The sequence below is a fragment of the Oikopleura dioica genome, chromosome 1 (assembly GCF_907165135.1).
Source record: "Oikopleura dioica chromosome 1, OKI2018_I68_1.0, whole genome shotgun sequence".
Lineage (NCBI taxonomy): Eukaryota > Metazoa > Chordata > Appendicularia > Copelata > Oikopleuridae > Oikopleura > Oikopleura dioica.
This window is the reverse complement of record NC_137291.1, coordinates 14,434,974-14,455,897: the sequence shown is the minus strand read 5'-3', so window position 1 is coordinate 14,455,897 and position 20,924 is coordinate 14,434,974. Positions and strand designations below refer to the sequence as shown.

The 20,924-nt window shown below is 40.9% G+C and overlaps 3 protein-coding genes and 1 long non-coding RNA gene across 4 annotated transcripts; all 4 read left to right on the top strand.

Annotated features, from left to right (window-relative positions):
• LOC145695302 (uncharacterized) lies at nt 1-436 on the top strand. Its single transcript, XR_014133688.1, has 3 exons — nt 1-123; nt 170-243; nt 285-436. It is a non-coding gene; the product is annotated as an uncharacterized LOC145695302 (long non-coding RNA).
• A 2,369-nt stretch (nt 437-2,805) lies between these two features.
• On the top strand, nt 2,806-3,290 carry LOC145695333 (uncharacterized). The gene is made up of 3 exons (XM_081772333.1): nt 2,806-2,928; nt 2,976-3,049; nt 3,090-3,290. The coding sequence occupies exons 1-3, from the start codon at nt 2,878-2,880 to the stop codon at nt 3,169-3,171; spliced, it is 207 nt and encodes a 68-aa protein (XP_081628459.1). The 5' UTR covers nt 2,806-2,877; the 3' UTR covers nt 3,172-3,290.
• A 10,479-nt stretch (nt 3,291-13,769) lies between these two features.
• LOC145711094 (discoidin domain-containing receptor 2-like) lies at nt 13,770-17,627 on the top strand. Its single transcript, XM_081788822.1, has 5 exons — nt 13,770-13,902; nt 14,285-14,358; nt 15,784-15,959; nt 16,292-16,914; nt 16,995-17,627. Exons 2-5 carry the CDS (start codon nt 14,301-14,303, stop codon nt 17,539-17,541), a joined length of 1,404 nt encoding a protein of 467 aa, XP_081644948.1. The 5' UTR covers nt 13,770-13,902; nt 14,285-14,300; the 3' UTR covers nt 17,542-17,627.
• Nucleotides 17,628-18,783: 1,156 nt separating this feature from the next.
• On the top strand, nt 18,784-19,947 carry LOC145712326 (paired box protein Pax-3-A-like). The gene has a single exon (XM_081790010.1). It carries the CDS (start codon nt 18,784-18,786, stop codon nt 19,945-19,947), a length of 1,164 nt encoding a protein of 387 aa, XP_081646136.1.
• Nucleotides 19,948-20,924: the final 977 nt, after the last annotated feature.

The following is a 20,924-nucleotide window of genomic DNA, read 5'->3' as shown; positions in this document are numbered from 1 at the left end:
TGCTCGGATGTCGGAATCTGTTGCAAGACTTGCTGGTGCCCTTGTCTCTCGCATAAAGCTGTGAATGAGAAAATGAACCAGCCGGGAACTGCAACTTGTCTTCTTTCTTGCTGGTGCCCGATCGTAAATTTCTAGTTGCACGATCAAGAATAGGCTGAAATATTTTTAGACGTGGTTCTGCATCTCCTCCAACCAGAGAGGCCAGATTCGAAAGCTTCGGGGAATCGATGGCTCGGCTTTCAAGCAAGTTAATCAGAAAAATACAATTGAAAGGGCTGATTTAGGGACTTTCTGCTGTCTTGTTGCTGTCTCTGGTGCGTGATGATCCAGAACGAAGTCGAAGTTACACCAAAAGCTGATGATCAGCAATTCTGATTCAAGAAAAATCAGCAACACTGACAGTAAATACAATCTCTTTTTGACTACTGTCTTTCCTGAAAATAAATTCATAACTTGAAAGAAAATGACCGCTTCCATAAGATCTTCGGTCATTAGAACAGAAAAATTAGCCCTGAGAGTCAGAAAATTGACAGGAAAAGTCCTGCCAGGTGCTGGGTGCGGTGCGCTTTCGAATTTCTAACAAGCACGATTTCGTTCTCAGTCAATATTGTTCCTCTCAGAAGACTTCAAGCGACAGGGACAAGCACTTTCTGTCAAATTGACGCCACCAAATCTCAAGAATTCTTTTATTTATTGCCAATTAGGAATTTTAGATTTTCTTGCTTCAAAGATTTTGTGAATTACAGTTATCTTTCAGTGAACGACCAATTGTTATACAGGCAATCATGGGAATCGGAAATTCAAGAGTTTAATTTGACTGAATAGATATGAGGAGGGCTGCTCCTGGATCGCGCGGAATCCTGGATCGCGCGGATCCCAGATCGCGCGAATTCCTTGATCACGCGGATCGGGTGATTCAGGATTCCGCGCGATCCAGGATTTCGAATGAAATCAGAAATTCAATTTACAATTCTGCTTTTGTTATTAAAAACGGCCAGAACTGGTGTTAAACCATGTAATTATTATCTTTTCAATGTAGAAATTTAAGAATATCAACTAAAAAGAACCTTCAACGAAATCTTCACTCAACTATTTTTGATTGCTTGATTTCCGGGACCTTCTTTTATACGCAGGGATAAGCAGCGCTCAAGGTCCATTTGGAGGTGACAAATGGAAGGCAGTCCCGGATTTTCGCAGGGTCAGACAAATATTTGAGAAATGTTTTGAAAAGAATCAAGAGAAGGAAATGAAGGGAATCGTTAATTATGATAATTAACTTAAAATAAGAGTAGCTCTCAATATTTATTCTATTCTGTTCCTGCAAAAATCCGGGACTGCCTTCCATTTGTCACCTCCAAATGGACCTTGAGCGTTGCTAATCCCTGCGTATAAAAGAAGGTCCCGGAAATCAAACAATCAAAAATAGTTGAGTGAAGATTTAGTTGAAGGTTCTTTTTAGTTGATATTCTTAAATTTCTACATTGAAAAGATAATTATTACATGGTTTAACACCATTTCTACCCGTTTTTAATAAGAAAAGCAGAATTGTAAATTGAATTTCCAATTTCATTCGAAATCCTGGATCGCGCGGAATCCTGAATCACCCGATCCGCGTGATCAAGGAATTCGCGCGATCCGGGATCCGCGCGATCCAGGATTCCGCGCGATCAAGGAGCAGCCTATGAGGAGTGGCTGAAGGGAGTGGAGGACTCTCGCCCAAGTGGACTCTCGCCCAAGTGGACTCCCGCCCAAAGGACTCTCGCCCAACTTGGGCGGGAGTCCATCTTGGGCGAGAGTCCATGTGGAAATTTTCAACAATGAGAAACAGAAAGTTGAGCGAGAGCCGATCTTGGGCGAGAGTCCTCCACTCCAATTGTTAATGACTATTCAATGACAAAAGTGGTGCAGTAAGACTTACCTTCTTTTCAACCTAGTCGACGATTAGCACTTTTTGAGAGTTCCAGTTTCGGTTTGTCCAGCAAAATAAGCGAAAGCATAAATTCTTTGACGTGAGAAAATATTGACCTTTGCTAATAAAACTGGAACTCTCAAAAAGTACTTATCCTCGACTAAGTTGAAAGAGAAGGTAAGTCTTACTGCACCGCTTTTCAGCCGAAATTATCAAATCTAATTGCCCCTTACCACGGGGCTTCGCCCCTTAGGTCCTAAGATGCCGGGGTCTAGTCTAGGGTTACTTAGGGTTACCTTCAGTAACCCTAACTAACCCTAGCCTATCCCCCTCGGGTAAGGTTGTTCTGTCATTTTGCCCAGTGCCCCCTAACCCTAACTTTAATTTATACAAAGTACATTGCATATATATTATATACAGCTCATTGCTTTCTTTTGTCATTGAATAGTCATTAACAATTGGAGTGGAGGACTCTCGCCCAACTTTCTGTTTCTCATTGTTGAAAATTTCCACATGGACTCTCGCCCAAAGGACTCTCGCCCAACTTGGGCGGGAGTCCATCTTGGGCGGGAGTCCACTTGGGCGAGAGTCCACTTGGGCGAGAGTCCTCCACTCGGCTGAAGGATAAAATAAAACAATTTAAAAAATCGCCACGTCTCCATTTTTCTCATTGAGTAAATTTCTAACAAGAGTGTGAGGTGCATTTCTGCTGATTTTCTTTGTTTTTCTTCATTTTTACATTCAGAGCAACTTTACTTTTCGACAAAAATGACTGTAACGCAGCAGCCAAAAGTGCTTAAAGCTCCTACCGGGGAGTTTCGAAGCGGGCTATTCAGGAACGAATGAAATTTGAATAAATATGTTAAGTTTTGCCGTTTATATTTGCAAAAAGTTGCTGCTCGGATGTCGGAATCTGCTGCAAGACTTTCTGGTGCCCTTGTTTGTCCCACAAAGCTGTTGTTGAGAAAATGGGCCAGTCGGGAACTGCAACTTGTATTTTGTCCTGCTGCTTGCCAATCGTTAGCTTCCAAATCGAAAGAAATCAAGGAAGACTAAACTTTTTCAGAGCTGGTGCTGCATTTCCTGCAGCCAGCGTGGCGAGATTCGACAGCTTCGGGGAATCGACGGCTCAGCTATCAAGTAAATTAAGAGAAGATAAGTAAGAGTAACACTAGTTCAGTGACTGCTTGCTTTCCTTCTTCTGTCTCTGGTGCGTGATGATCCAGAACGAGGTCGAAGTTACTTCACCAGTCACTATGTGAGCACTTGAAATCAAGGAAGAGAGATTATTTTCGGCCCCTAAATTTATGCTTCGTTTCTTGAAATTTATTCTTTTTAGTTGCCAAGTTCAACAAAAACCCTCTTTCTCCCCTCGTCCTCAATTTCCTCCCCATTGACTTTCGGATATTAAAATCTTTTGCCAAAATTCAACGCTTCAAACCTACTTTTCAAAGGCAATAAAAGCCCTCCCTTTGTTGAGATTTGAATATTGAGATTTTTGAATTGACAAAATCGAATTGGAAATTTGGCGATTTGTAATTTATTTTGTTTGGAATAGTATTTGCTCTTGCGGTAATTTGCACATTCGGGCGACTTCAAAGGGCCGCTCTGATTTATGATGCGCCTTTTTATTTCCGAGCTGAATAGAACGGTATTTGACGCCAATAATAATAAGCAGCTCGTTTTTTATGTAATACACAACTCCTCAACTCCTCAACCCTTATTTTGCGCAACACATGTCAAGAGGTTAAAAAGTGCATTTCTTATCAAACGGGCGAAAACAGCTTCAGGTCAAGAAAACACGGAAAAGGTGCTAGAAATTTTTGAGCAAGGTAAATAGCGGCGGATCAAAGAAGAGCGCGAGTTTTGCAAATTTCTTGATCTTGGATTATCTCAAGCTGTTTTTGGAAGAAGCTACTAAAAGATGGTGTTAAAATTATTTTTGGAATAAAATCAAAAAGAAAATGGCGATTATGATAGCGACTTCTCGATCGAATGTTTTTCATCATTTGAAAAGAATATCAAAAGCCCAAGAATTCTGAATGAAAAAATTAGCGATCGAGGATTCGAAAAATCGAGTGTTGGAACAGCTGAAAACACCGAAAATAAAATTGCACGTGCGGCGGAAGATATGATACGCCAGAATATACAAAAGCAGTTTCCGTACGCATGAATAAGTTATTCGATTCTGACTTCAGTGGCTTCAAATCACAAAATCAGGAACTTGTCAACACGTGGGCAGGGGCTTTTATTTGAGATATAAAAACTTTCCATCGTGTAGTAAAAGAGGGACGGAAAGTGCCGAAATTCGCGCAGAGCGAGCAATTACGGTAGATAAGAAAAAGGGATGCCGAGTTTATGGGTGCAATAAAAAGGCGCATTACCGGAGTTTTTATCGGACAAAGGAGTAAAGATAGACGATCAGGTTTTCATGGACTTTTTTTTTGTGAACTTACTGACTCCCTTAATTTTTGAGTTGACTCAATTCAGTTGAGGTAAATTTCAAAGCAAAAAGCAAGATCGAAATGCTGTTTGCATAAAATCATTAATTACCCAAAAAATCACTAAAAGTACTCAAAATATTTCCCCAAACTAGGCTAATCCGCCGTTCACGTGACCCGCAAGGCCAAGTGCATGTAATTTCTTTATTTTGGCCACCTGGAATGTCAAGTCGCAAAGCTCAAGTACACAAGTCTTCCCTAATTATCATCTTTTTTCCCAAAAGGAGGCGCAAATATTTATTCCTCCAAAAAACTCCAAAAACCTACGAAAATTTTGAATATTATTTCACCAACATCTGTGGACACTCATGAGCATCTGCCTGCCAAGGGGTAGGGGAACAATGCCTTGGCATACATAAACACGTGATTTAAACAAGCTCGAGATGTATAAATGATAATGAGTAGTTAGTGCATCGATTTTTTTCTTTATTCTTTTTGGAATTTTATTCATGGAAATTTGAAATTGAGCTTTATTGCCACTCAAGGGCATGATTCTTTATAGCGGCAATTCGTCCTTGTCGACGATTTACTGCCAAGCCAATTACAGTAAAATTAGCACCTGTAGCATAAATTCAAGAAGCTGTGAGAAGTAACGCCCGAGACTGACAATTTTTGCATGAATTTTTAAACTTGAAAAAGCTCCAAATCCAAGATTTATGATTCCAGCCCAGGAATCGTAATTTCCAAAAGCTGGTCATTAAGACGATTTTGTCTGTCAGACGGACCGGCTGTGAGTCATGCTTTGCATTAAAAATTGAAATCGAGATCGTATAAATTTGTTAACTTTTCTTTATCCGAGGAGCCGCTTCTTCATCATCATCTTTATCAGCAAAAAACAGTACTTGAGCATGAAAAAAAAGCGGGCATGAAGCCATAATCCTCCGCTCACGAGTTTTGAATCGCCGGTTTCCGGCTGAGAGGGTTTCTTTCCTTTGAAGTTTTTCATCTTCTGAGGAAGTGTTTATCAACCTGGCTTTGGCGGAATTATTTAAGATATTTACTTACCAATCGCCTCGAAATTCAGCTGAGAACAAATCCACGAGTAAATGAAGCTGATTTTCGATAAGCTAAATATCCATTCAGTAAAAAACTCGCCCCCCTCCGCGTGGGAACAGAAAAAATAGCAACAGACTTATGTTTTATAATTGACGGATTATGACGATTTTGAAAACACGGAAACATGATTTGGCCGACCGAAATTCGATCATAGTTTATTTATGAAAAATAAACGAGTAATTACAATAAAAAGTGTCAATAAAAAGTCAGCGCTGCAGCTGTCGTGTAAAAAATAAGGATCCAAGCTCAATAAAAACGAAATGATCAGCTGCAAGGCGCGAATTCCTCGATGGTGGTCCCGGATGCCAAAATGCAGATTAAATTCAACAGGTCGATTTACGACGCTGGAAGAAAACGCTTGAAGAAGAAAAAACTGACGAAGATAAGACAGATCTGTTTCTATGATGATTATTGGGGATTTCAGCCAATCAGAAGCAAGAATTTTTCGTCTCCGCCAATCAAAAAATCCCCTACTCAAGAAGCTCTCTCTGAGGTTTTTCAGGGGTTTGGTTTTTTATTGGCAGACAGAGAGAAATCTCGCTTCTGATTGGCTGAAATCCCGCATATTCGCTATTGAAACGAAACGGAGATCCCCAATAATTAAAAAAGAAACAGTAACTGAACTTTTTTTTTCTTGAAGCAGCTTTAGCCAGATTTATAGTAATTTCCTTTCTGAGCCTGAATTTCTTGAGAGCGCGGCGGGAGATGTGACATTCTGAAGAGGATTGTCGACTCCCGTTGCGCTTTTCTAGAAAATCAATGCGCCTGGCGACTTCATCCGCGCTAATCCTCCTCCTCCACCATTTGCTCGTCCGCTAATCCCATCTAAAATTTTCTGTCCCAAAAATTTTTTCATTTCAGAAATTTTCAAAATCTAAAAATAAATCGATGAACAATTAGCTCCGAGAAAATTCCGTATGTGCAGGAATTAGCGCGGAATAACTCGCCTAAGGCCAGTTTAAATTTGCCCCGGACATTTCCGGGCGTGATTTTGGACAGCTACCTGTGTGCCCAAAGCTTACCATTTTTAAGGAAAGGGATTTTCTCCGCAAATTGCAAAAATCAATTCATTATTTTTTCAATAACGCCAAATTTTTGCATCAAAAGAAAGTACCAGAATTTCGACCCACTTTCCAAGTCATTAAGGGTCTCCCTGTTCTATTGTCCACTTTTCCGTCAAGCCGTCACACTGATCAAGCGCGTGCCCAAACACAGCCCGATCCAAATTGGCAAAAATGGGTCTGGTGAAAAAAAGCATAATCCAACTTCAACAGAAAACGCCGAGCAAGATCAAAGCGAGAACTTGAGCTTTACTTTATTCGAAAGTTACAAAAGCAAATGTCAAAAATCCCTTGAAGAGCCAAGGCGGACTTTTTCTGAATGGGGTTGACCTATTTCACCGGCCAATTTTCTCAAAAACAGGAGATTTCAGGCGACCGTAGCTTCTTAAAATCATTTAGGAGACCCTTAAAGTTTTGCACCAAAAGAAAGCTTATTGAATTTCGAGTCGAATCATCTCATACACCCTTAAGATAAAAGATTTCTTAAGGGCGTCAGTGCTAATATAAGGAGATCAGCTCTAATTGACCATTTTTAAGCTCTTTTATAAAGAAATTCAAATTCTAGATGAAAAAAAGAAGACTTTCCTGTTAAGGAGACACCCTTTAAAAAGGAGAATCAGACTGACCTTCGCGTTCCTATCATCCCGCGGGTCTAAAATTTACTGCCTCAGCTGACTCTTTCGACTTCCCATCGGTCGGGAAAATTGAAAACGCGCTTCCGTTAACAGCACTAAAAGTTAATCCTTTGTTTTCTCAGGGAGCGGCAAGAACACAAACAACGGACGATTCTTCCACAGCTCATAAATAGGCCTCGGACGTAAAAATATCGATTTTCACCATCGGTGCTCAGGTGTTTGCAAATAACCAACTCACTTTTCAAGCAAAATAACCATCCTTTTCGACAAAAAGCAAAAGTTGACCTGGGTTTCGAAGTTGAGATTTTCGACCTTTTTCAAGTTTAACCGCTTCAAGTTATTTGACCAAATTATTGGAAAATTAATTAACGGAAAATACAAGAATTATTTCCTCAAATATCACCTTCTGGCGCGAGAAAAGCAATTTCCAAGCAAAGAAAATCAATCAAAAAAGAATCGGACTCATCTGATTCCAGCAAAAAATCCATCTTACTTTTTCTTGCAATCATCTTTTGTATCAAACAAGGCGCTGGGCGGCGGCCGCTTTGAACTACTTTCCAAAAAGTAAAAAAGTAAAAGATCGCGCGGATCAGAGCGCGGATCATTTTCAGCTCAGCGGGGGTCTTCGGAGCCGGCCAAGCGGTTTTGAATTTCGCGCAATTTTCAATTCCGGAAAATGGCTTGTCTGAAGAACACGCGGCGGATCAAGCGATTTCCGCAATTTCTGATCGAGAAAATCTGTTCTTCAAAACGATACTTTTTTCTTGAAAGAAAATTTTCGACGAAATTTATTTGAGAACCCGTTTTTCGTTGTTGATGGCAAATAGAGTGTTTTATACAGCTGTGTGATATAAGTTGACGACCTTGATCTCGAGCACTCTCGAGTTATAGGATGATCTTCTAATTTCCCACAAGAGCTCGGCCAAATTTTCCATCTTTCCATCACGATATCACGTGCTTCTCCATGTGCCACTTCTTTTTCTTCGGGAATTGGTACTTGATCGTTTTGATCAAGTATTGCTCTGAAACTTACTTTAGCTTTTTCGCACTTCGAAAACTTTTGGCTCGAAGACTTCTGACGTCTAAAAGCATCATCCTTCGGTGAGACATAATTTCATCCGTCTAAAATTAATCTGAATATCATTTTTTCAAAAGAATTCGCCGCTGAAAATTTGAAACAAAAACTCTAATTTCCACAATTCAAATTTATTTTTCGGCTTTTCTTTTTATCAAGAGTGTAAAAAACACTCTTTCTCATGATCGTATTTTTCTTTCTCAACCGGCTTGAAGATAAATCACGGACTCGAGGCCGGACGTACTTGCAAATATAATGATTCGTAAATTCGCGGTTTCGCCGATTCAAACGCGGCCTCTTTACCGTTTTGATCACCTAAATATTTGCCTCTTTTCCAAGAGAGGGGCACCTAAAGAGACGCCACTTTGAGCGGATAAATCTCAGCGAATAAGGGTGTCCCTGGCAAAGTGAGTATTTCAAAAGTTTTAATCAAGTGTTGGACCCTTAAGATTACGACTTTTCTTAAGGATATACCACCGTTATCCACTTCTTACTTAACATTTTCAAATTTAAGGGTGTTACTCACCCCAATCTTATGAAAAATTTTAATGAAAAACAAGAATTGGAAAGGTCTGTCCATTATGCACCGGAAATCGGGCGTCTTGCCCATCCATTATTGAAGTAACACGCCGTAAATAAGAAACGAGAACGTTCATTTTTACGCATTCTAAAAAATCAAGACAAAGTTCATCAAGCTGGCAGCGACACTCTGAGAACGACCAGGTCGATTTACGACCGTCTCGAAAACTCGATTCTTTCGATCTCCAAATTTGAAGTTTCCGGAAGGGTCAGTCCTGGGAAAATAGCACTAGAAAAGGAGGCGCAGTGGAATGGAACTTGTAGCCAGCTCGAATTACGCTGCTAATTATCAGCAGCGTTTCGAATTCGAATAATTCGTTATCGTTTATCAACCAGCTCAAGCGAGAAAAGGACAGGAAGGAAAGGAAAACAAACGAGTGTGAGAACACTTCCTTTGCGGATGCAATTATCGTGTCAGAGTTTTGTCTTACTCCTTGTCGAAACTGCGAAATTATTGCTTGCTTAAGATTCTAAGACTTTGAAATGCAAATAGAAAGTTTCCAGAAGTCAATTCAGAAGATTCAATTGACGCTTATCGAGTTTTGGAGTCAATTTTATAGAGCAGCAGAAAAAGGCAATAATGCTGATCGGGCGCAGCGTGGGATGAGCTTATTATGACGATTTCTGTCGATAACACTGGGACGTCATTCTCGATTGTTATTCTCAGACCAGGAGGTCAAGAATGAGCTCGTTTTCGGTCGATTTCAGTGATAAGGGACCTCCGCTAATGAGAATAGCATATTTCTCTCTCTACTCTATTTTCGGAGGCGTCAAAATTAGATTAAATTAAATTCTAGGTTCATGACTTTCCTTTCCATTATAAATTCATATGAGATGTAATCTAACCAACTTTATGGTTATTTTTTTATCTTTCTAGAAAAGAATCCTCAATCTCGGACATGGGAAAGAGGAAGTTGCAAAAAGCCTCCTTCTTTGTTGGAAAAAATGAAGTTTTTTTTATTGTTTCGTTTTTTTTTTCATTATTTGTAACGACTTCCCAAATTTCTGGACAATGACGAGAACTTGGCCGTGAAAGTGATTTCCTCAAGTTGAAATTTTTATGGAGCACGTGGAGTTTTTATACTTTTTCGACAACTTGGCAAGGAAAGGCGCTTCCTGTTGCTGAAAATTGGGAGAAAAGGAGGAAACAACTTAAAGCAAGGAAATTATTAGCTTTTAACGAGTTTTTTTCAAAAACCATAATTGTCGAAAAAGTTACATTTACAGGATTTTTGTGTTCTAAGCTCTCTGAATATCTACAAATAGTCTCGTAAAGACCTACGGCATATCCCCTTCCATGACTTATTTATTCCTAAAAAAATTACAATCATTTGAAGAGCGAGTTGGACTTTGTTCACGTGACAAAATTCACAACTCCGACGAGCTCAAGGGCCACTTCTGGGCGAGTAAAAGTCGAGCAAAGTGTCTTTTATATAATTAGATTACACCTACCCGAAGAAGAGAGGGAAAAGACACCTTCTCCTCTCTGTCGTAATCAAGTACCTGTTCAGTTCAGTAAATAAACAACTTAAAAAATATTTTAGAGGAGGGTGGTTAGGGGCTGGGAAAATTTTTACTGAGCAGCGAAGTGTGTTTTGCACCTTTTTTGGCCGAATATGGGAAGGAAAATTACTTGTCCTGGAATTTTTTATTTGAAATTTTTGGCTAAAGTTTCGGATCAATTGACTACTTTCTTGGCTGAAAATGTTAGAAGAATGAAAAATCGTTTTGGATACCCTTAATTCTTCTTGAAAATGATGAATGAAGTCGTCAAGATTGAATTAACTCGTCCCAGTTTTCAACAAGAAAAGGGTTCTTGACCGCTGAGTCGATCATTTCTCGTCTCGTTTCCGGCTTATCCGCTCTAGCGGTAGACTTGACTTGTAAACCGGAAAATGTGTATTCCGCTCGTGCCCTTCCTAAGAGCATTGTTTGCGCCCAAAACAGGAAATCGCCAAACACACACCCGCCAAGGGTCAGATAATAAAAACACAGCCAATTAAATTTACAGTAAGGATCTCGCTCGGGCCAAGAAAATCGCAAAAATCGAAAATCAAAAATGTCAACTTTGAAAAAAAATATTTTTTGCGGCTTGTTTCGAGCAGTTGTAACCTGCAGCTGCGAGTTCGTGTTTAATTTAAATTTCTTATTTAGGGTTGTTGATTCAAAATGCGGTATTTTCGTTGGTTCGGGAGGCGAAAACATTTGCTCATTAAAATTGGACTTGTCCGCCGTTTAAAAATGTCTGATTTGAGCGCTTTAGGTATCAATCTGGAAGAAAATGAGATTTGAGCTCTTTTCCTCGCTTTTTACTGGCATCCTTACTGTAAGTAGAAATTTCTTTTTTCTAAGAAAACCAATGTTCAGGCCGAAATCAAGCAAAAGGCGCTAGAAAACATGCGACAAAGCGAGCAAATCCTCAAATACATCAGCAATCATCAAGATAACAAACAAAGCTCGCAGAAATTTTATGACAATTTTCTGTCTCGTTATGCTATGTGACCTAAAAATAAAGAAGAAAAAAAACGGAACCTTGTTTTTGAAAAATACTTGAAAGAAAACGAAAAATTGGGCGCGTGCCCAAAATTATGCTCGAAAGAGTGGCTATCAACCCTCGTGGGGAGTATCATTGATACTAACGTTTTTCGAGAAAGAAAAAAGTATCTTTTTGAGGTTTTCTTGGCGAAAGACCAGACGGCGTCACGCGCAATTTGCGGACTTTGATTTTCGCGTTCCTTCCTCGTCTAAATACGAAATAGAAATAAATGGAAGGGATCGATTCTTTCAAAGTACAACTTTTATCGTAATTAAAAATTGATACAAAAAATAATCTATTACGAGATTTTCACGAGATCACGAATCGACTTTTTCAATAAAATTTTTATTTGAATTTTTTATTTGAATTTAACAAAGTGATACCCTTAAGAGTTTTTTTTTGAAGAAAATAGACGTTAAGGGTCCCATCTTATATGTAGCTTTATAGTGATACGGTATCACTGATACCCTTATCTTACCAATCTAAGGTTTAAAGCTTCCCTTTGACGAATTTTGATAAGGGTATCACTATGTTAATTCCTTCAGAAAAAGCAGCAACTAAAACGGGATCCTGAATGCCTTCCCCCATCAAAAGAGCCTTTTTTATCAATGGGTAAAACATGTCGAAACAACCCCTTTTTTCAACTTCTTAGAATCCACCTTCTTCAAGCCCGTTTTACGCGGAAAGTGAGAAGCGTAACATTTGGGCATATCAAAGCGCTGGAACCTGTCGATTCGAATCAGATAACGCAAAAAACGAGGCGTTTTTCTTCATGCACCTGATTTTCATCACACAATTGCACAATGGCGGAACACGCGGAAAGCGCAAAATCTTCCCTTTTCCCACACCTAGTTACAGAGCACTATTGATTTTACGAGTCAGATGTCTTCGCGCCAAGCGGAACGGGAAAGGGAATCCAATCTGATTGACCTTGATTATGGCCACTATCAAGCGGGGGTTCTTTTTACGAAAGAGAGGTTGAGTGAAAACGTTTTCTTCGATCGATTGAGGACATTTGGTGTCACTTGAGGCCATTCGAGGTCATTTGAGGTTACGATGACCGCGGAGAAGGTCGATTTCTGATGTAAAATGAGGAGTTCCGGCTTTATTTGGCAATTAAAAATGAGGGAAAAATCCTTCCTGTTTTTGATTTTCTCTGAAGTCGTAAGAAAAAAGCCTCAGAACGATCGATCACGCGTCGGAAAGGCGGACAACTTTCCCGTCCTTTATCGGCGGCTGTGGAGCACGAAAGAATTTCGGATCTCGCGCGGATCAAATGGGTTTGGGACAAATAAGGACTGATAAGTTGGAAACAAATCATTCATGAAATGATCGATGGCTCCCTTTTTTACTCCTTGTCTTCATCCCCCGCCGGAAGTCGAAAAAGAAAGAAACAGTAAAAGAACAAAATAATCGAATTAGAAAATCCGTTATTTTTAATTTGCATATTTTGACCGTGGAGAGCATAAAGAACGAAATCCATCAAGAGGGCATAAAAAGTCAGTTGAAATGTAAAGGTCTAGCGAGCAGATGGACGGGGATGAATATTTTACGCCAACTGAAATTGAGAAAAATGGAGTTAGGGCCCTGCAAATTCGATTAAAGCTGACTCGAACTTGAAGACGCTTTCTGCCAACAAAATTAAAACAGATTACTCTTCTGGCAGCTAGTTTCGATCGAAATGCCACAAGGGGTTAAGTCCCTCTAATGGCCCTTTTGCCGATAACTTTTGTTGTGTACAAATGGTCGAGTTGTGTGCTCTTCCGATAACGCGAAATAGAAAAAGAGCTGATAAAGGAGCCCAAGGCCAGCCGGAGACGGAGCGACGCGATTTTTGATTTTTGTCGTTTTGGCGGAAATTTGGACAAGATTAAAACTCAAATTCCAGATACAAGAACAAGCACACAGTAAGCACTTCTGCAGCACAGAAATGCAGAGGGGGATTTAGGAGAAGCTATTTTATCGCCGGATTTCTATGGTTACTGTCATGTTTTTTTCGACGAGAAAGAAGAAGAAGTTCATTTTTAGAACTAACCTGTTGGAGTAATTTTGGGCAAAAAAGGCTAAAAAACAGCGTTCTACAGTAAATTTACAAAGGAAGTGTAACCATAACATTATCTCAAAAACAAGCCCAAAACACCTCCTTACTTTCATCTCCTTCCCCCTTGGACACCCGCCCCAGGCTATTTACAAACACGAAAAAGTATCACCCTCTTCAAAGCAGCCGGAGATCGCTACAACAAGAGTATCACGCTTTTCAAGCTCATCGACCTCAATTGCTCCAGCTCGGCTTGTGCGTTTTGACGCGGCGGCGCGTGCGCAGCTCTTTCTCGCCATCTCCGTCGCGCGCAGGAAAAGGAGAGCGCCATCACCCCGCCGCAAAAAAAAGAGTAACGCCGGAATCAAGAGACATTATCCAAAAACCCCAAATCGTCATTTCCAAAATCTGGCGATAATTTAAATTTATAAATAGCGATTTCCAAAGCCAAAAAGAACTGAGAAAGAGATACAAGCAGAAGAAATCAACGAAGACTGCTCCTTCCAAATCAGGTAAAAATATTACAGTAGCAAGATTACTGTTAACAGAAAAATGGACTTACTTCTTATGAAAATCAAAAATCAGAATTCAAAAAATGGTCACTTTTTTCATCTAAAATCTGCTTTAAAAATCTTTAAAGAGAGCAATTTTTATTGAAACCCACATTTCTGAATACAGATGGCTCCCTTTTGATCATTCGAACACCTGAATCATTCGTAATTTTAATATCTTCCAGTGAAAAAGCACAGTTTTTCGTATTGTATTCATTCGCTTTATTTCGATTTCCACTTGGCTTCTGCCCGACAATACCCTTCGGATCATCCCCCAACAAAAAAAAAAAACGTTTCCAAGGATACAACTTTTGTAAAAATCTAACTTTCATTTCCTCTTCAGAAACCAAAAAAAAAACATGAAGATTCTCCTCTTCGCGATTTTTTCAGCTGCATCGGCGGGCGACTCTTTTCAAGGTAAGAGCTTTTTTCATCATAAAATTATTCGAATTTCCGAATTTCCCAAATTTTCAAAAAACAGTGGCATTGAGCCAATTTCCGGCGAGTCGTTCTCTTCTGCTCGTGATCCCCTTATCCAAGTATGGGTTTCTATTTCCGGCTCTTTTGCGGCGGCAAATTTAACTCCCCCCTGCTGAACGGCAAAAAACTGGCGCGCCTCCAGAAATGGCATTAGAAAAAGTTTTTGACGAGTAAGTTTAGCGGGATTAGTTAAACGAATTTAAAAATCGTGAATGAGGAAAGTGAATTTTGGAGTGGCTCTAGAATTCCTTCCGAGGGCGGGGAAAAGCAGGACACGCGCCAATTTTTCAGATAGCGGCGGTTTTTACATAAGGCGGTGACCTTAACATTATCAGATTATTTCCCCTTCAGTTTTTTCTTAAAAATTTCTTTCCGAAATCCTTTAATTCCCCGTCCACAGTAATTCTGAGAGCGAGGTACTTCCTCTATCACGCGAATCAAATCGCGCCGCGTGTCATTTACAGTCAGATCACTTCCTCCCTATCGCCTGCCATCTGACAGTAAGTGAACATCGGGCGACTTCCTGGCAGCAGAAAATTTTCTCAACAATCTTATTTGCGCTTGAAATTATTTTATTCCGGAATTTGAAAAATTATTTTTTGTCAGTTGAATTTCCGAATCAATAAAGAGACCCACTTGATGGGCTTTTAAGTTCTTCCGAAAGCTGCTCAGCAGGGTGAAATTTTCAGCGACATTTTTCGAGTTGAAGAATCTATTGAATTCATTTTCTTTTGGGCGATCGCCTGGGGCAAAGGCTAATTTGGGCACAGTGATTAAATTCGAATCAAATGCACTGATTAGTTTTTTCAATTGCAGCTCAGAATGGCTTCTTTTTGAAGAAAATCATTAAGGGAACCCCCCTCGATAGCAAATTTGTTTCCAAAAGAGGTTAAATTCGCGAGAATCACTAAGGGAACCCCCTCTGAATAGCTTGTTTATTAGTTTTCCCAAGAATAAGAAGCCTAGAGCTAGAAATTCTATCCTAATCCGCATGTGTTTACCCTTTTCTCATTTTGACAAGGACGCAGCTTTGTGCCCGAGCTTACATTTTGTAAATAAAAAGCAAACAGAACTAACCTGGGCCAGCTGTAATTGAGAAATAAGCGACGCAAGGTGTCAGATTCCGAATGGCCATAAAATAATCCCGAAGTCTGGGTTAATTGGAGCGAGAATTTGAGAATTGTTTTAACACGAGCTCGAGTATCAAGCTTTTTTGATACTCTGTCCCCTTTTTAATCCCCTTTTGTATATGCCAGTGTTCCAATTTTCTCCAATCCAAAAAAGGCCATGCCGGGGGATGATGTATAATTTCCGCAAAAGCGTCCCGCTGAAAACAACAAGGCTTATCCCGATTTTTTTCAGAATGCGACTTCCCGCTGGGCGTTGAAGACGGGCGAATTCCAGACCGAAATTTCAAAGCCTCAAAAAGCCACGCCGACTCTGCAGCAGCCCATTATGCCAGACTGAACAACGAGGACGGCGCCGGAGCTTGGTGCCATCCGACCATTTCTCCTGAAGACCTGAACGAATATCTACAGGTAAAGAGAACTGAACTACAGTACTGTTAGTTGGCTTCAATTCACAATTTAAAGCCGCTCAGCTAATATCAAACACGAGATTTCGCATCGATTGACCTTTTCGCGCGTTTTGGCAGCTCTTGACGCTGCGGTTCCTCGGTGCAAAATTTCAGAAAGCCCTGAAAATTTCTGATATTGACTTTGGCCACTTTTTTGCGCAGCTGCGCTTTACCGGAAAATCCGACTCAAGTGGCCCCTCTTTTGTGGGAGATCAGCTGAGCAGAGTGCGGATCAAGCCAAGTTTCTTTGTTTCTTGCTTCTGTAAATAACTGTAACTAAAAAAATTCTTCTAGATCGAGCTCCTCTCCATCGCCAGAATCACCAGAATCGCCCTCCAAGGCCGACCAAGCGGGTCTGAGCGAGCTGAAACCGTCTTCCTCAACGTCTCTCTCGATGGAGAACACTGGTCCCAGCACCCAGACGTCTTTACAGTCGCTTCCGACGATGACATCATCGAACTTTCCCCCTCGATTTCCGGCAAATTCCTGCGGATCATCCCACGAACCGACAAAGGCAAGCCAGTCTGCATCAGAACGGAAGTGATCGGCTGCTATCGCGACGACTTCTTCGAGAGCTATTCCCTCTCCAGTCTTCCCAGAGACAACCTGGAGCCAGAAACTGGCCTCGTCGAATCCTCCCTCAGCGGTGTTGGCCGATTGGTCGACGGAATCGAAGATGAATATTTGACCTTTCCAGCGAGCGAGAATGGCGCTTTGACAGTGACAATGAAATGGACCAAGCCGCTCAATATTTCAGAACTCGTCTTTCACGTCTCCGCTCGAGCGCGAGGCTGCTTGAATCAAATTGAAGTGACGAATTCGGCCGACGAAACTTGGCGATACAACATTGACTGCGCTAGAAAAGTCGAGCATCGAATCATTCCTCTTTTGCTCGAAAAAGTCGTCACCGAAATTCGGTAAGTCAAAAACCTTCTCGCAAAGTACCGAAAATTCATTAAACACCACTTCGATCAATATTCTAAAATCACTCTTTCAGAATAAAAATCTCCTACACCGGCGTTCTCCACCTCTCCGAAATTTCCTGGACAAAAGACGAGTCCGAAATCGCCCCGATCCGAATGGACTCTGTTCTCATCGAGCTCGACTCTTCCCTGACCACGAACCAGTGGATCACCGTCGGCGGTGTTGTCCTCGGAGGCTTGCTCTTCCTCGTCATTTTGTGCGTTTTCCTCGTTGTCTCCCGATCGAACCGATCCGACAAGAACTTCGAAGGTCAATCCTACGATGGCACCACTATCTACCGCGACGGCACCTTCGTCAATCTCGTTCCCTCGCCCAACTACAGCACTGGCCCCTCCATCGTCACTAACCAATCCCGCTTCACCCAGCACTCCCACGTCGACTACGTCCTCCCCGCCCAATCCTACCCCCAGTACAGCTACCAACCCAAGCTGGTTGCTAATCCGAGCCAGAAAATCAACGAGTTCGGCCACGAATACTCCGAAATCGGATCGATCACGGCTGATTCCGGACGAGGAGAGAGTCTCACCGAAAACGATCATTATGCTCAACTTGTTCATTGATTCTTTTTATTACTGTGCCTTACTGTATGATTTGAAGAAAGGTTGATGATTACTGTAAATTGTAGAAATACGACTGTAAATAAACATAAAATATAAATTCAAAGCCGATTTTTCCACTTTTGACTAGTAAACCCTTAAGATATCTGCAGATGTAAAAGAACTACGGTCATTCTCAAATCTATCTACGGTTCCAAAACCGTGAAAATGGTTTCTTGAGCCCAATAACCTTCAAAAGGAGCCAAAATATAGAAAATTTAACGAGGTCAACAATTTCCGAAATTTCCGCCGATCGGATACTTTCTTTTCCCGCGCGTGAAAATTTATGATCCCCTTATTTTTTTCCGTGAGAGTCAAGATTCTAAAATGACTTCCGAGAAAGATGTTTTCTTCAAAAACGGCGAAAAGGAAGTCCCGCCTAAAATGAGCAAAAATAGCATTCCTTCAAAGAGCCAGGTGAATGTATTACTACTGAGTTTATACAGTAAATTCAGCGGGTATTTGAGTGTTGGATACTGCGGTTTGTTCCTTTCATTCTTGAAAGCTCGCTTCCTGCTCTTGCCATTGTGACTTTTAAGCCGCGATTTGGTCCAAAATCAACTTTTTCAATTTTCAGCGGAAGTGGAAGAATGAATTCGGATTCTAGTTTCTTGGCTCGCTTCTGACCGGATTCCCAAGCCAGAAGACATGATCTAATGCTTCTTCTGTTTTGAATTTACAGTTGAAAATCGTTAAAAGAAAACTTCTTTTTCAAAACCCGCCGCGATTTTTGCATATTCGAAAAGCTAATTCCCCGTTCTGACAAGCAGTTAGCTAAAGATTACCAATATGTCCGCTTTGTACTGACCTTTTCCGAATCGATCAATTTTGAAAAAAGTTCCGGCTCTGCCGCCTCATTAGCCATTTTGCGAATTTTTAATTTTTCCTCGACCGATGGCCAGTTTCTAATCCGTTATTTTAACTAATCACTTCATGGAACATTTGTTCAGCGGAAACAGCTTTGATTGGTTGCTGTCATTTCAGGATGTCGTTTTACAGAAGAGTTTCCTTCAGTTGAAAATACAGTAAGAGGCTCTTTCTATCAATCTCTATTCTCTCAAAATGCATTGAAAGTGAGGCGCACCTTGCCTTAGCAGCTGGAATCAATGATGCCGCGGTTGCACCTTAAAAAAAGTCATGGTGAAAGTAATCACGCGCCTTCTGCACTGCCGGATGCACCTGATTCCAGCTGTCTTCCCCTCTTAGATGGCGTACTATTCCCTTCCTATAAAACCCACTTCCGATTTCATGGAACTCATAACAACTCAAATCACAATCATCATCCAACAACAAACCAACAAACCTTCAAAATCAACCAACATGCAAAGCAGCGCGAAACTCAACCAACTCGGCGGTGCCTTCGTCAATGGTCGTCCCCTGTCCCTCGAAACCCGCGAAAAAATCGTCCAAATGTTTCAAATGGGAATCCGTCCCTGCGTCATTTCCCGAGATCTTCGAGTCTCCCACGGCTGCGTCTCCAAAATCCTCTCTCGTTTCAAACAAACTGGGCAAATCAAGCCCGGCGCTTCTGGAGGATCGAAGAAAAAATCAAATGTCAGCAAGGAGCAAGAGTACCTGATCGTCGAGTACCGAAAACAATTCTCCTTTGCCTGGGAGATCCGAGAAGAAATGGTCAAAAATGGCGTCCAAAAACCGCCGTCCGTCGATGCCATCAAAAAGCATCTCCGATCCAAAGGCTGCGCTGAAGAAGGAGACACCACCGACCCATCCACCGACGAAATCATCCTTTCTCCTCCACCAGCAGCGCCTACCAAGCCCCGTCGAGCTCGAACAAATTTCACTCCAGCGCAAATCGACGCCCTCGAAAGCGCCTTCCTCAAAACCCACTACCCAGATGTCTACGTCCGCGAAGAACTCTCCGCTCTCACTGGCATGACAGAAAACCGAGTTCAAATCTGGTTTTCCAACCGACGCGCTCGATACCGAAAACAATGCCACGCTCAGCAATCTTCAAATCAACCTGTTCAAACTGCTCTTTGTCCATCAAATGCTCCAGCAATGCCAACAGTGCCCTCACCTCCTCAGCTTTCGAATTCTCCTCCGTCAGTTTCCTGGCCTCAAGAAAACGCTATCTTCGGCCAAGAAACCCAAATGATGCCAAACTTCTTCTCAGCAAACCAGCAATTCTACTTCCAACAGCCTCAAGTCTACCCCAATCAATTCTACGAAACACAGCCAGTTCAAGTCGAAACTCAAACTGGAAACAAAAGTCCCGGAACCGATTCTGGCTGCTACTCTCCTCCAACCGTCTTCGCCGAAAATGCTCAAGAACAAATCTTCAGCGCTCCAGAAACTGTTTCTTTCGGCGCTGAAGAAACTTACCAACAGTACTTTATGCCTGCTTTCTGATTTACATCATTTTATCATATTTTACAACCATCTTTTCACAAAATAAAACTAAAAAAAAAATAAAGATCAAACTTGTTTTTTCTTTATTAGACCAGGGATGGAAAGATAATGTGAATTAGACGAAATCACATCTAAAATTAAAAAGATGAAGCAATCAGTAGAATCTTCTGAGATAACCAGCTTTCAATAATTTTCTGGTCGACAAAATTGAAGATCACGTCAATATAAATTGACTTCTCAAGTATACTGGATAGAATTTGCAATCAAGAATTACCATTTCAAGTTCACTGTTGATTAAAAAACCCAGGTGCTGGAAATTTAGGAGCATCTGATACATGATCAGTCATATATTTGGAATAAATATATTGTCGAAATCAACATTGAACTCGAAATCGTACTTATTGACTTAAAATTCTATACAGTATACTTGAGAAGTCAATTTATATTGACGTGATCTTCAATTTTGAAGGAGATGAATATGATATTCGACTTCTTTTCTCTTGTTTGTGAATCATAAATTTTGATGCTGCGAACCCGCAAGAATAGCCGAAAAAACCGTAACTCATATGGTCCATATGGCTGAACCGTCTTTTTGTCTTAACGGTCCTAAATGGCGTAACTGCCTTTATTCAATCGCCTAACGGACCTTATGCCTGAGCGACCTTCGACCTTTTTTAATGTTATTTTAAAGCCCTCAGTATTGTCAACTCGCATAAAAAATTCAAAGCTGAGCATATAAAGCAGTATCTGACGAAAAGTTCATCCATTACGCCTTTCAAACTCGGAGACATAATAATGAAACTTTTTTCAATGCTTACGCTGATTTTTTTGTTCGAGAAGAGCAACGCTTGGGGAAGAAATAGGGTGAGGGATAGCAAGAAGACCCCTTGGGCTCTTTGGGTAAGAAGTGCGCACATTCAGAGAAAATATGAATTTAGCCATACAATTGGATGCTACGAGCGAACTACTTCCAGCAA